At 35.0% G+C, this 13917-nt stretch overlaps 3 protein-coding genes across 6 annotated transcripts; 2 read left to right on the top strand and 1 right to left on the bottom strand.

Annotated features, from left to right (window-relative positions):
- Positions 1–104: 104 nt before the first annotated feature.
- Positions 105–3327, top strand: Sea (mitochondrial citrate transporter scheggia). The gene is made up of 4 exons (XM_076785767.1): positions 105–344; positions 834–1268; positions 1679–1899; positions 1993–3327. The coding sequence occupies exons 1-4, from the start codon at positions 194–196 to the stop codon at positions 2173–2175; spliced, it is 990 nt and encodes a 329-aa protein (XP_076641882.1). The 5' UTR covers positions 105–193; the 3' UTR covers positions 2176–3327.
- Positions 3004–13840, bottom strand: LOC143352856 (peptidyl-tRNA hydrolase 2, mitochondrial). 4 transcript variants are annotated; one of them, XM_076785771.1, is made up of 5 exons: positions 13519–13840; positions 13226–13406; positions 12970–13155; positions 12670–12869; positions 3004–3569 (listed from the first exon to the last, which is right to left on the bottom strand). In XM_076785771.1, the coding sequence occupies exons 2-4, from the start codon at positions 13397–13399 to the stop codon at positions 12687–12689; spliced, it is 543 nt and encodes a 180-aa protein (XP_076641886.1). In that variant the 5' UTR covers positions 13400–13406; positions 13519–13840; the 3' UTR covers positions 3004–3569; positions 12670–12686. The 4 variants fall into 4 exon arrangements, with proteins under 4 accessions (XP_076641886.1, XP_076641883.1, XP_076641885.1 ...); XM_076785768.1 differs by lacking the exon at positions 3004–3569 and adding an exon at positions 9511–9640 and having other exon boundaries at positions 13519–13839; XM_076785770.1 differs by lacking the exon at positions 3004–3569 and adding an exon at positions 10335–10449.
- Positions 3565–12525, top strand: LOC143352853 (uncharacterized). Its single transcript, XM_076785765.1, has 15 exons — positions 3565–4113; positions 4451–4708; positions 4771–5173; positions 5251–5808; positions 5901–6196; positions 6281–6746; positions 6825–7232; positions 7326–7703; positions 7781–8561; positions 8653–9323; positions 9515–10017; positions 10096–10458; positions 10766–11003; positions 11082–11300; positions 11384–12525. The coding sequence occupies exons 1-15, from the start codon at positions 4090–4092 to the stop codon at positions 12022–12024; spliced, it is 6207 nt and encodes a 2068-aa protein (XP_076641880.1). The 5' UTR covers positions 3565–4089; the 3' UTR covers positions 12025–12525.
- Positions 13841–13917: the final 77 nt, after the last annotated feature.

Here is a 13917-nt window from a genome sequence, read left to right as displayed (position 1 = left end):
GACCTTTCGAATATCTTCAGCATTCTAATGTTTATAATTTTCTACATTGGACGAATAACGCGTGAGTAAAAGAAATTCTTTGAGGAAGGGGAACATTGGTACGCGCATTCAAGCAGACGGATATTAGTCGATTCAGTCCAGAATCGACGTCTAACGGGACAAGGTTACGAACATTCAGATCAAAATCTGGAAAATGGATTTCCATTCGTTAATACGTAAATCATTACAAGAATCAAACAAAATGTCAACATTTAATAATCCTTTCCCCTGTAGACCTTGGCTCAAAGATTCTGGAGTTGCAGCGCCTGCTGCCGGTAATACTGGCTTAAAGGGAATAATAGCTGGTATGTTATTTTATTTAGTGTTTCTGTGTTTTGCTTTTTCTTTCAATACTATTCGGATTAGGCAACCTGTTAAATGTCGCGTGCTTGAAATCCTTTACCACTTGTCAAAATAGAACGGTGAAGTGTAAACATATTCACAGAGATTGAGAGAGATCTACAAATGCGTAAAGTTAACAGAGGGAGAGAGATAAACGAACTTCGAGTCAACGTGTTTAACGCGTGACGCGTGATAGTTTCAAAGGTTGAGAAATATTTAACCTTGAGAAGACAGTAAACGTATTTTTGATTATACGGCACATGTTTCGATATCCTCACAGTTTTAGGCATGTAATACGGTATTTTGTATATCTGTATTGCGTGTTTAAATACATAGAATAATGATTATCAGAAGATTCTCTTCCACTACAAAGTGTGTAAAAAAATTGTTAATACATGATATTAATTAATAATATATAATACATATACATATAATGTATGGATTTTTTTTAGGTGGAATTACTGGTGGTATAGAAATATGCATTACATATCCAACAGAATATGTAAAAACTCAATTGCAACTTGATGGGAAAGCTGGAGTAGGCAAACAATATACAGGAATATGGGATTGTGTAACGAAAACTGTACAAACCCGTGGAGTGTTAGGCCTTTACAGAGGCCTTGCGGTCTTAGTTTATGGCTCAATACCTAAATCAGCAGTACGTTTTGGTTCTTTTGAAACGATGAAGGGATTGTTAATGGATGAAAATGGCAGACTTACTACTCAAACTAGCTTCTTAGCAGGATTATGTGCTGGCGCATCTGAAGCTATTTTTGTAGTTACCCCAATGGAGACAGTTAAAGTGAAATTCATTAATGATCAACGATCTCCTAATCCAAGATACAAGGGTTTTTTCCATGGAGTGAGAATGATTGTTAAAGAAAGTGGTGAGTAGTATAATATATCATAATAATATTTGAAATTAAATATAATGAACGTTATATTAATAATTCTATATAGATCGTAATATAATACGGAGAAGTGGAAATTAAACTTCTAGTTATTTCTTTTTCGTCTGGACAAAAATGGTCTTGAATTGCATGTATAATCAAGCTAATTGTCTTTGTAAAGAGGTCAAGTTGCAGTGCAAATGGTTCTCAATTCACTCATGTGACAACATAGCAACTAGAGTATATTAGCCTTTATGATATTCAGTCCTATCCTGTTACGTACATTTTCCATAGTATTCTGGTATAGAGTAGATGTCTGATAATGCAAAATGCAAGCATAAACAACACAATTCTGAATTTTGTGTTACAATACATCATAAATTTTGTATATAATCATTGTTATTTAGGATTCAGGGGCGTATATCAAGGTTTAACACCTACAATCTTAAAGCAAGGATCGAACCAAGCCATCAGGTTTTGTGTTATGAACGTGTTAAAGGATTTGTATAAGGGTGATAACAAAGATGTAGCTATACCAAAATTAATTGTTGGTGCATTTGGTGCATGTGCTGGTGCAGTATCAGTCTTTGGAAATACTCCTTTGGATGTTATTAAGACTAAGATGCAGGTATGAATTTCAATTTTAGAAGTTATTATTGAATCATGATATTTTTTTTATTGAAAATGATTAATTTAATGATTAATTTGTCTCATTTTATAGGGGTTGGAGGCTGCAAAATATAAAAACAGTGTTGACTGTGCAATTCAAATATGGAAGAATGAAGGACCAAGTGCATTTTATAAAGGCACTCTTCCGAGATTAAGTAGAGTATGCTTAGATGTTGCAATTACATTCATGATATATGATTCCTTTATGGAAGTTTTCAATCGGCTTTGGCCATGAGAGTTATTAAATGTTTTTAATTATATATTTGAGAGCATCCATGCAAATGTAGCTTTCATAAATAATTTATTAATTTACATTTGTATAAAATATTTGTAGCAGTAGCTTCTAAAAGTATATTTATTTCGTTGAAGATTTTAGTCGATGAAAGTGCGAATAAAATAATGGGTTATATTAAGGGCATTTTGGGTATTATCAGTTGCTTAATATATTGAAAGCTACAGTTGCATTATATAGAAATTCGTTTACATAATATATATTTTTCTAAGAAAAATTTTTATTTAATATATAATTTATAGAGCAAAGTGAATTTAATTCACAGACGTTTCAATTTTATTTAGAAATTTGTTTACTGGTGTTGCATCAGTTCTATAATCCAATTTAATATATTATTAAATATTAAACATTCCTTCACATTCGAATAATCGAATAAATGTTCATATTTCGATAACGTTTTGTACATGGTATACATAAGTTATGTATATATGTATATCATCTATTCCAATAAATAGCGGTGTACAGTTTTGTACAAAATAAAGTGATGTTTAATGGCTGAGCGAAAGGAAATAAATTGATTTTTTAATTATTTTGTTTCAATAACTATTATGTGAAGTGTAGACAATAATAGAGTTCAAATAACAGTACAATACATATGAAGAAAGAATGTAAAAAGTTAATGACTATCAGTTTTTAATAATGAAATATATAATGTAATTTAAACCTGTATGTATATGAAATAAGAGAGGTATATATGTAGTTTTTAAACGTGATGATCTTCGCTCAGATCCCATAATTTATTACAAAATTTGGTAAATATCCAAATTTTGCTGTAACAGCTATGATATTGAAATAGATGAATTTAGAGAAGTTCCTTCAAAATAGAGACCTCATAGTTTTATAGCATACGCAAAAGGTTTATTTTATTACGTTTATAACAAACATCACTACAATTTATAGCATTTTACATCGTTTATGTGTCAAAAGATTACCTTTTAAAGGAATACCTCTTGCAAAAGCATTTTGTACTCGCAGATTTTCTATTATAGAAGGTCAGAAAATCTATAATATTTAATAGTAACTGTACATGAAAAGCCACTTACACTTCTGTATGTACAAGTGAGTAAAATAAATGACTTTGTTATCTTTTACAAATGTTATTTTTGTAAATTGTTCAATAAAATATGTTTCTAACGTGTGCAAAGAATATATATTTATTAGTTCTAGTTCGTTATATTATAAAGTATAGATTTAATATTTAATACATTATTATGTCTAGTTTTAATTTCACTGTCAGTAGTAGCAATGTAACAGATATACCATATTATCATTTTATAGTTGCCCAGTAGCCGTGCAGTGTATACCATGTAATATTAAACAAAGTGTTACATAATTTGCTAGAAAGAAAGTACATATGTTTATTTCAAATACACAATTTCCTCGTTTCTATATATGTATGTACATTATTTGCGATACAGACATACGAAGAATACTATATCTAAGTACATGCACGTGAGGCCCAATATGCGAAGAGTAGAGAAGTAGACAGTGCCGGCCCCACTCTGGGCCTAAGGGGGGACCTGAGGTCACATTCCAAGATGGCTGTGCCTGAGGAATGCAGTGGGTGCCCCCCTAAGACGCCTTCCTCCCTCCCTTTTTATTAATCGAACCAATTCACTCATCCTAGCAAATACTTTGATTATTAGGACGAAGTAGTTAATGTCAATGTTTACTTGACTAGTGTCGTAAAAATTTGAAACTAGAACTTTGTGAGAGATAAATGTGAGTGAGAAAAAGGAAGTGGTGTAGGAAGTCCTAGAAAAGCCTTATATTCTAAAATGTATGGCCTTATCTAATTGAGCTCCCTCGCCGCAGATAATGCTCATGCAGGAGGATGCTACCTGCTCGACTTAAGCAATGTCTCATAGGGATATCTCTGAGGTAACAGTATGATTCTTTATACTACATGTCCCAATAGGTACTACTGTTGTTATATTATTTAATTTAAAAATCATTATAGCTTTTAGTATTTCATATTTTTTGTTTATTAGAAAAACATTCGAACTATATATATATTTTTTCTACAATTAAAATGCAATTAAAACTTATAAAATAAATATAAAGTAATTATTTTCACAATTTTATGATAATATTTTTTGATTAATCTAATTATTGCTATTCATATGTATATGATTGCCTGATGATAAGTAATATTATAAACAATGTTGCAAATTTCTCTATTATAAATGGTCACTTAAAACTGTTATAAATGTTTAAGGTGGAGCCCGAAGGTACATCGGCTTTGGCTGCAGGATCAAGGTCTCTATTTTTAGAGACAGTTTGTCGTAGCAATGCAGCTTGTCAAAATGGTGATTACGCACTTGCTGCAAGCTTATACACAGAAGCTCTTGCCTTGGATCCTCTTAGTCATGTGCTGTACTCAAATAGATCAGCAGCACGGCTTAAAATGGGTTTATTTGCACTTGCTCTTCAAGATGCAGTTAGAGCTACTGAACTTAGCCCTCAGTGGCCAAAGGTATAACTAAAGATTTTGCTTACTGTTTGTAAATAATTGATTAAATGTCTTTGTTTACTTAGGCATATTACCGCCAAGGAGTAGCATTGCAATGTTTAGGAAGGCATGGAGAGGCCCTTGTGGCTTTCAGTACAGGTCTGGCACATGATCCTTCTAATTGTCAATTATTATCTGGTCTGGTAGAGGCATCTTTAAAATCTCCACTACGTGCAACATTAGAACCAACGTTCCAACAATTGCGTGCAATGAAACTTGATGAATCTCCTTTTGTTGTTATTTCTGTTGTTGGTCAAGAACTTCTTGGGGCAGGACAGTATAAAGCTGCAGCTGGTGTACTGGAAGCTGCACTAACCATTGGCTCATGTAGTTTAAAATTAAGGGGTTCTGTATTTTCGGCTCTATCCAGTGCATACTGGGCATTAAATTCCTTGGATAAAGCGATCAATTATATGCAACAAGACTTAGGTAAGCACTTAATATAATAACAGACCTAAATATATGATGAAATTTGTTTTTTAACTTGTGAGTAAAAATATTTTTAGGGGTGGCACGATCTTTAGGAGATACACAGGGTGAATGTCGAGCTCATGGAAATTTGGGCTCTGCGTATTTTAGCAAAGGCAGTTTCAAAGAAGCTTTAACAGCGCATAGGTATCAATTGGTTTTAGCTATGAAGTGCAAAGACACTCAGGCTGCAGCTTCTGCTTTAACAAGCTTAGGTCACGTTTATACAGCTATTGGTGATTTACCGAATGCGCTTGCTTCCCATAAGCAATGTGTACAATTGGTGAAACAAATGGGAGATCGACTTCAGGAAGCACGGGAAATAGGTAATGTGGGAGCCGTTTATTTAGCAATGGGAGAATTTGAAAGTGCTGTTGATTGTCACACCCAGCATTTGAGAATAGCAAGACGACTAGGAGATCGTGTAGAGGAAGCAAGAGCTTTTAGTAACTTGGGATCATCTCATCACTATAGAAGAAATTTTGGTCAAGCAATGGCTTATCACGAAAATGTTCTAAGAATAGCTCAAGAACTCGGCGATAGAGCAATAGAAATGAGAGCATATGCTGGATTGGGTCATGCTGCAAGATGTGCAGGTGAAAAACTTATTCGGAACGAAAACTAATGAGGAAACTGGCGAAGAAATGAATTTTATTGTAAAATTTCTTTCAAATATATCCTTATTTAGGCGATCTCGCACAAGCCAAGCTGTGGCACCAGAGACAACTTGACGTTGCATTAGCTACAAAAGACAAAGTAGCTGAAGGACGAGCATGCAGCAATTTAGGCATAGTGTATCAGTTACTTGGTGAACATGAAGCTGCACTTAAATTGCATCAAGCTCACTTAGGAATTGCTAGATCGTTGGGAGATAAAGCTGGCATGGGCAGAGCATTTGGAAACATCGGAAACGCTTATAATGCATTAGGATATTATGAACAGGCTATTAAATATCATAAACAAGAATTAACAATAAGTAAAGAGGTCAATTATACAACGTATTTAATAAAAAAAAATAATATTACTTACCTCAATTGCATAAAAAACTCTTTTCACGATTTAATATAGGTCAATGATCGTAGTTCAGAAGCTAGTACACATGGGAATTTAGCAGTAGCGTATCAAGCTGTACAAGGTCATGAGGCAGCATTGAGGCATTATAGAGCTCACTTAGCTATAGCACGAGAGTTGAAAGACACCGCGGGTGAAGCATGTGCTTTGCTAAATCTTGCCAACTGTTTGTCATCTCGTGGCAGATTTGAAGAAGCAGTTCCATATTACGAAAATTATCTTATGCTATCCCAAGAATTGCACGACGTTGAAGGAGAAGCAAAAGCATGTCACTTTTTGGGCTACGCTCATTATTGTTTAGGTAATCATCGTGAAGCTGTTAGATATTATGATCAAGATTTGGCATTAGCTAAGGATTTACAGGATAAATCTGGAATGGGAAGAGCATACTGTAATTTAGGATTAGCACATTTAGCTCTTGAAAATTTAGATACTGCACTAGAATGCCAAAAATATTACTTAGGTAAGGAGATTATGTTACATACTCGAATAACAACAAAAACTTAAGAATACATATTATAAATTATATGTTTGTATGCAGCTATTGCACATATGACTAAGCATTTAGCTGGAAAATTTCGAGCGTTGGGAAATATCGGTGACTGTCTCTTGCGTCTCGGCGAAACTGAAGAAGCGATAAAAATGCACCAACGACAACTAAATTTGGCTCGTCAAGCTGGTGATCGGAGTCTAGAAGCTGCTGCCTATGGAGCATTAGGTATAGCTCATCGGACGATAAAAAATCTTGATAAGGCTCTAGGATTTCATACTCAAGAATTAACTTTAAGACAAGAAGCCGGGGATTTGCGTGGCGAGTGTAGAGCTCACGGAAACTTAGGTGCAGTACACATGGCATTGGGTCAATATACTCATGCAGTTAAATGTTATCAGGAACAACTAGAAAGATCAAAAGAATTAGCCGATTCAGGGGTCGAGGCCCAAGCATTAGGTAAAACTTATACGCGGACATGCTAAATTTTCACAAAATCCTGTCAGTTTATACAGTAATATTTAAAAGAACTTTCTTATTGTCTTTAAACAGGAAACTTAGGGATAGCTAGACTGAATATGGCACATTATGAAGACGCAATTGGATATTTTGAACAACAGCTAGCAACTTTAGAACCTCTGACTATGGGCACTGCTTTGTTAGACAAAGCCAGAGCTCTTGGGAATCTAGGTGATTGTTATGAAGCATTAGGAGACCCGGAAGAAGCCATTAAGTGTCACGAACAACAATTGGTGGCTGCTACAAAATTGAAAAGTATAAGAGAACAAGAAAGAGCATATCGAGGATTGGGCAGAGCTCGCGAAGCGACTGGAAATTTGCAAGAAGCATTGGTTTGCTTTGAAAAAAGATTGGTGGCTGCACACGAAGTTGACAGTCCAGAGTCGAGAGGTGCTGCTTATGGAGATTTAGGTGAACCATATAATCCGCTATTTTATAAATACAGTTACGTATATTACGAATTGATCAAAATTAATATTATTATATAGGCAGAGTCCATGCTGCATTAGGTAATCATGAACAAGCTGTAAGTTGCCTGTCGCATCAACTAGCTCTTGCTAGAGGACTTGGGGATAAAGCTGCTGAAGCAGAAGCTGCTAGTGGATTAGGAGCAGTTCATTTATTAATGGACGATCCAAACTCTGCGTTGCGACACCATCAATTAGAATTATCGATCGCCGAAAGTTTAGATGCAGCTGGATTACAAGCCAGAGCATGTGCGAATTTAGGTGTGACTCAAGAAGCATTAGGACAATTTGAAGAAGCTATAAGATTGCAAGAACAATCGCTAAGTCTTGCAGCAGCAGCTGGAGACCAACCAGCGAGGGCGGCTGCTTTCTCCAGCTTAGGACGACTTCATCATTTGTGCGGTGACTTGTCACGATCCTTGAGTTACTTGCAATCTGGTTTATCATTGTCTGAAGGATTGGGAAGAAGAGAAGAAGCAGCTAGATTGAGACACAGACTTGGTCTTGTTCACTGGGAAGCCGGTGAAGCAACTATTGCTGTAGAACATTTAGAAAAAGCTGCAAATTTATTAGAATCGTTAGACGGCACCTCTCCTATCCTTACTTGTGGACAACCAAACAAGTCCGAATTATTATCAGAAACGTATAGAATGTTACAGAAAGTGTTAATCAATTTAAACAGAGCTGAAGAGGCTTTAAATTGGGCAGAAAGATCGAGACGTTCTAAAAGTAATTGTTTGGATGATGCTGCGCATTATTCAGAAATCATTGATAGACAACGCGGAGTTATATTGTATTATAGGTAGTTTATGTTTAACAATATTCATTCTTGAATCGTTATGTTTTTTAAGAAAAAAAAACTATCGATAAACATGCTATGTATAACATTTCAGTGAGGTGGGATGCGAATTACACGCTTGGTGCCTTGCTCCTGGTCGGGGATTGTTGCGGTTTCATTCGGCTACTTTGGATGACGGTGTAGGATTAGAAAAACGAGTTTTACAAGCAAGAGAAGCTCTTTTAGATGAAACTAGTGAACTTGTTGAAGAAGCGAAAATACCGTCACGTGGACATCATCTTAATGCTAGCTCTTATAGTTTAAGTAGCCTCTTTAGCGTGGGCTCGGTTAGTTCTCGAGCAGGAAGTGCTCGTTGGGGACGAGGAACAAAGGGACCTACATGGCAACCACCACTGCCAATTCAAGTACTTTACCATTTACTTTTGGCTCCGTTCGAAGATCTTTTACCGCCTGCAAGAAAGGAATTGATCATGGTAGTGGAGAAGTCACTATATTTGGCCCCACTTCCAGCATTACAATCAAATCCTGGGGAAGATTATTTGTGTGAAAGGTTTTCTTTATTAGTCGTACCATCTCTCGCAGCTTTAAGAAAACGATCAAAAACTCCTATGCCAGAGGGTGGCGCCACGGTGGCCGCATTAGTTGCAGGAAACCCAATACTTTCTGAAGAACTTAGAGAAGAATATGGCTGGACTGAAAATGTATCCTCTACCGAAACGGAATCTGAGATTGTTGCTGAGCTATTGGAAGCCCGTGCACTGACTGGTAAATATTTATTTATTGTTTACTAATAAGTAGATCCGTTTTAGGATAGTTAAATATTTCCATACTACATATTTTTATTCAATTTTCAATCGAAATGTTTGGAAGTAAGAATAGATTTATGCGAAACATTCGCTATTCTAAATCCGCTTATAAAAACACGAATTTATATTTTCTTTTATTTGTATGAACAGGGGCAGAAGCAACAAGATCAGCTGTTTTAAGATCATTACCTGATGCAGAATGTGTACACTTGACAGTGCCAGTCTTTTGGAACTCCAGTAGTTTGGTATTAACTGCCGATCAATGTGAAGAGACCTCTGAAAGACCAGAATATTTATTAAGTCATATGGATATTGCAAGATTGAGAATAGCTGCACGATTAGTTGTAATATCTAGTGGTCACTGTTGGAATAACACTGATAATACGACTGCTACAGCAGATGGTGTACAAAATTTAGCTAAAGCTTTATTAAACGCAGGAGCACAATGCATACTTATTGGAATGTGGGCCGTTCCACCCACAGCTGGCAGTATTTTATTACGAGCATTTTATAGTGCCATGCTGCAAGGTGCTAGAGCATCAAGAGCATTAGCAGAAGCAATGCAAACAGTCCAACATACAAGGCACTTTGCTCATCCTGCAAATTGGGCTGGTTGGCTACTTGTTGGTGGAGATGCGAGATTATCAAACAAAGTATAAAATTTATATTTTATGTATAACAATTAAAATATTTATATTCGCATGATTATCCATAAATTATTATTCATTTAGGTTGCTCTGATGGGACAAGCGCTTGCTGAATTACTACGTGGCGGTCCTGAACAAAGCCGTGATGCTTTACGTGTTACGCTTCATTTAGTAGAAAAATCATTACAGCGAATACATCGGGGACAGAAAAATGCTATGTATACAACTCAACGTAGCATTGAAAATAAAGTAGGTGCAGCCTCAGGTTGGCGAGAACTTTTAATGTCAGTGGGATTCAGATTTGAGCCTGCCGGAAACGGTATACCGTCTTCTGTATTTTTCCCACAAAGTGATCCTGAAGAGAGATTAACCAGATGTAGTGCTAGCTTACAAGCATTATTAGGGTTGGGGCCATCGTCTTTACATGCACTTGCTAGACTGTTACAGGTAAGAAATAAAAATCTTTTCAGTACGAATTATATGTATATTGAGCGTATTACAATAAGTAACGATAATATGCATTAACCCTTTGCACGCGGAACTATTTTAACTCGAAAACCAAACATTTCTACCGACCTCGAATATTTTTATTCTGTATGATTTTCATTTTATGCATATGAAACCGATGCAGTTTACTCACGTAATATTTAAACGTTCAGTCATTTATTAAATCTAAACAAATTGAATAATGTAAAAAATATTTTGAATAATAATATAGCAATTTTTAGTGGATCTTAATCTCTTTACTTTACAGGCACCTGAGGCTGCAGAAGATGTCATTGCAGCAATGCGAAGAGCTAGTTGTGCAACAGAAGGTCAAGAAGTTACATTACCAGTGCAAGTGTGGAGAGTTTCAGGGTCTCATGAATTGTTTGCGAGTTTGGGCTTTGATCTTATGGAAGTTGGTCAGTCAGAAGTAATATTAAGAACAGGAAAACAAGCATCGCGAAGAGCTGTTCAATTTGCTCTGCAAGCTCTCCTTGCTTTGTTTGGTAAATATATATTAAATATACAAATAGAAGTACCCTTTAATACAATACAAATATTCTAATCTATAAATGTATTCTTAGATACACAAGAGGCACCGAAAAGTTTAAGTTTAGATTCCAGCAGTTCAATGGAGAGCCTAGCTTCTGTTGCTCATACTGAGAAAAATGTTATAGAACGACCTCGACTAGGAGGTGCATTTGCAAATTATGTTCGGCATCGAGGTGAACCAGATGGAAAAACTATGGAACCACCGAATGTTCAAATTCCTACATCTCGTCAGCCATGTCAAAATGGTGGAGGTAAAAACGAATTTTTCTTAAATATGTATGTTTATAAAATGTATGTATGGGTATAAAATGAAAAATTTATGTATGTTTTATAGGTGAATCGGATGTTGCTTTTACTCCAAGTCCTCCAGTAGCACTCAATTTAAATCATCAAGCACATATTAGAAATCTTTATCCTGATCAAAGCATAAGACCTGGATCTAGTTCAAGTAGTTCGGTAACAGATTGGGATAGTGGCCATGCAACTGTGTTAAGAAAGCAGCCATTACCACCTTTACCAGCAACAATTCTAGAGAGGTTAAGCGTTAGAACAGAAATTGGGTCTAATTCGCCAAGAAAACCGCGTCATCCTACAACAACCGAAGATATTTGCTCGCAGTCCGATTCTACGCAATCTGCAGAAACTCATAATCAAAATTTAAGAAATGTAGCTACGTCTCTTACAAGTCTTACGCGTGAATTAACACCTACAATTTCGGAAGTGTATCATGAACGAAATTTAGGACTAGGATTAGCACCGTCTTTATCAAAATTACTAGAAGAAGTCGCTTCTGTTCCTGAAAACGAAGAACCTCAATCAACGCGTGCAAATCACAGTCAGACTCAAAATTGGATACAATCTGAATCTGAATTGTGTCGAAGGGACGAAGCTGATGGTAGATCTATTGCTGAATCGCAATGCAGTGCTACTAGCTCTAACAAAATCCACCGTAAAGCGCCTCCTCCTCCAGTATAGATTATTTATATAATATTTATAAGTATTAAATGACATGTTATGTGGATAATAATAGTACTGGGTACCAAAGAATGGAAGTTATTTTATTGGAAACAAATTTTCAGTGCATTGAGATCGGAATTGGGCATATTTCATGGTAACTGTTTACATTAAAAAAAGTTATTCTATCCACACAATATTGTTTGATGTTTTTACAGAACAAAATTTTTCAATATGTTATCGGCTAAAGCTACGTATTTCGTTAATAAAATTTAACGTTAAGAGCATACTGTATGCAACAACACCCAACGCTATACCTATACTTGTTAATGCAAAAATGTACTATATTATTATTAAGATGAAATGTAAAATAATGTTATATTGAAATCTAGTAATGCAAGCGCATATTCCCATGTGAAAAACGTTACTACCGAATAAAAGATATGCATTGCAATCTGAAAAAGAATCTAAAAATTTTCAAATATATTTCAATAAATTGTACTTTTCCACTTTTGATAAATATACCAATCATTTCTTCAATATTACGGTCCTTTCTCTTAACAAAAATTAATGTGTTTCCATTGATGTTGTATATAGTGCAATGAGACTTAAAGACATTTAAAAAATCACTATAAAAATATAAAACCCAAATATGAAGTTATATACCTTTATTTGGAATTTTTTTAAAACAATTTTAAATGTCCAGTCACTTGGTCTATCAATGGAGCTGGACCTGGACCAACTGCACATACAGTTCTACTTCCAGGTGCTATTTGTGTGTGGCCAGCATCTTGTATCATATTTGCCAAAAGTCCTACAGATCTTGCTTGTTTTGCTATTTCTTTTAAAGCATCTTCACTGTCAACCTACAATTTTTTAAAATAATTTACTTATTTAATACAAACAATGCAATGTAAATCATATTAATACTATCGCATTTGATAATTAAATAATATACGTAAATACCTTGACAGTAATCTTTGCCTGTCCAGATTCTTCCCAAGCTTGTAAAATTTTAGGATGTTTTACAGCTGCCTTATATGCAGCAACAGCAGCATGAGCACATTGTGCTGCAACTTTACCTTTTCCCATTTTTAAATCAGTTCTGATTACTAAGATAAGTTTATAATTATCGTACTCGTCAGTGAATACCTATTCAAAAAAAAAGACGATACTATACGTTTATTAACTAATCTTTTTATTTTATTCTAATATTCTTTACCACATCGTTTGAAGATTCATCTGTTTCTTCAGATTCTTTTAATCTTCTTCTGCTTGATATTGCCATCATTCTATATAAACAGTAACCTATTATTGCTGCAACAGTAAATCCCACTTTTGCATCCAAAGCAGTTTCAAGAAACATTTGAGAAAAATTTATCTCATCGGAATTCATTGTGTTTCTGTAAAAAACATTTTTATTCATAATTATGTATCTATTTAGTGCAAATACGAATGCATACTTTTAAAAGTAGTTTTACAAAATTTCATTATTCACAGAAAAACTGTACTTACATTAGAATAACTTTTAAAAAATTGGCTACTCTTTATTCTCCAATAATTCTTCTTTTTTGTGTAAATAATTCCAATTTATATCACGTGCCGATTATTACCCAGGTTAGATACCACTATAAGGTGTGCACCACACAGTTATGTGATTTGCTTATATATAGTATAGTATAAATAAAGCATAATATAATATGTATACGTATATAGTGTTTCAGAGAGTTCATTCACACACAAATCATACATGTATACAGGGTGTTCCAGTGAGAGCGTAGGAAAAAGAAAGGGGTGATTCCTGAGGTAATTCTAAGCAACTTTTTTCTTGGTCAATTCGCGCCGAAACCCTTTGTTTCCAAGTTACTAACGAAAAACACGGACCAATCAGAGCGCGGCTAAGCCACACTCAGT

The sequence above is a fragment of the Halictus rubicundus genome, chromosome 3 (genome assembly GCF_050948215.1).
Source record: "Halictus rubicundus isolate RS-2024b chromosome 3, iyHalRubi1_principal, whole genome shotgun sequence".
Classification (NCBI taxonomy): Eukaryota; Metazoa; Arthropoda; class Insecta; order Hymenoptera; family Halictidae; genus Halictus; species Halictus rubicundus.
Note: the sequence above shows the minus strand (reverse complement) of the source record. Positions and strands in the feature narration are given on the sequence as shown.

Bases quoted from the DNA above. Each gene is read 5' to 3' on its own strand.
- Sea (XM_076785767.1), top strand. From the start codon at position 194: ATGGATTTCCATTCGTTAATACGTAAATCATTACAAGAATCAAACAAA. The intron at 345-833 runs GTATGTTATTTT...GATTTTTTTTAG, and splicing joins CTTAAAGGGAATAATAGCTG to GTGGAATTACTGGTGGTATA. The intron at 1,269-1,678 runs GTGAGTAGTATA...ATTGTTATTTAG, and splicing joins AATGATTGTTAAAGAAAGTG to GATTCAGGGGCGTATATCAA.
- LOC143352853 (XM_076785765.1), top strand. From the start codon at position 4,090: ATGTCTCATAGGGATATCTCTGAG. The intron at 5,174-5,250 runs GTAAGCACTTAA...AAATATTTTTAG, and splicing joins TTATATGCAACAAGACTTAG to GGGTGGCACGATCTTTAGGA. The intron at 11,301-11,383 runs GTAAAAACGAAT...TATGTTTTATAG, and splicing joins GCCATGTCAAAATGGTGGAG to GTGAATCGGATGTTGCTTTT.
- LOC143352856 (XM_076785771.1), bottom strand. From the start codon at position 13,399: ATGAATTCCGATGAGATAAATTTTTCTCAAATGTTTCTTGAAACTGCT. The intron at 13,156-13,225 runs GTAAAGAATATT...TTTTTTGAATAG, and splicing joins ATGAATCTTCAAACGATGTG to GTATTCACTGACGAGTACGA. The intron at 12,870-12,969 runs GTATTTACGTAT...AAAAAATTGTAG, and splicing joins AGGCAAAGATTACTGTCAAG to GTTGACAGTGAAGATGCTTT.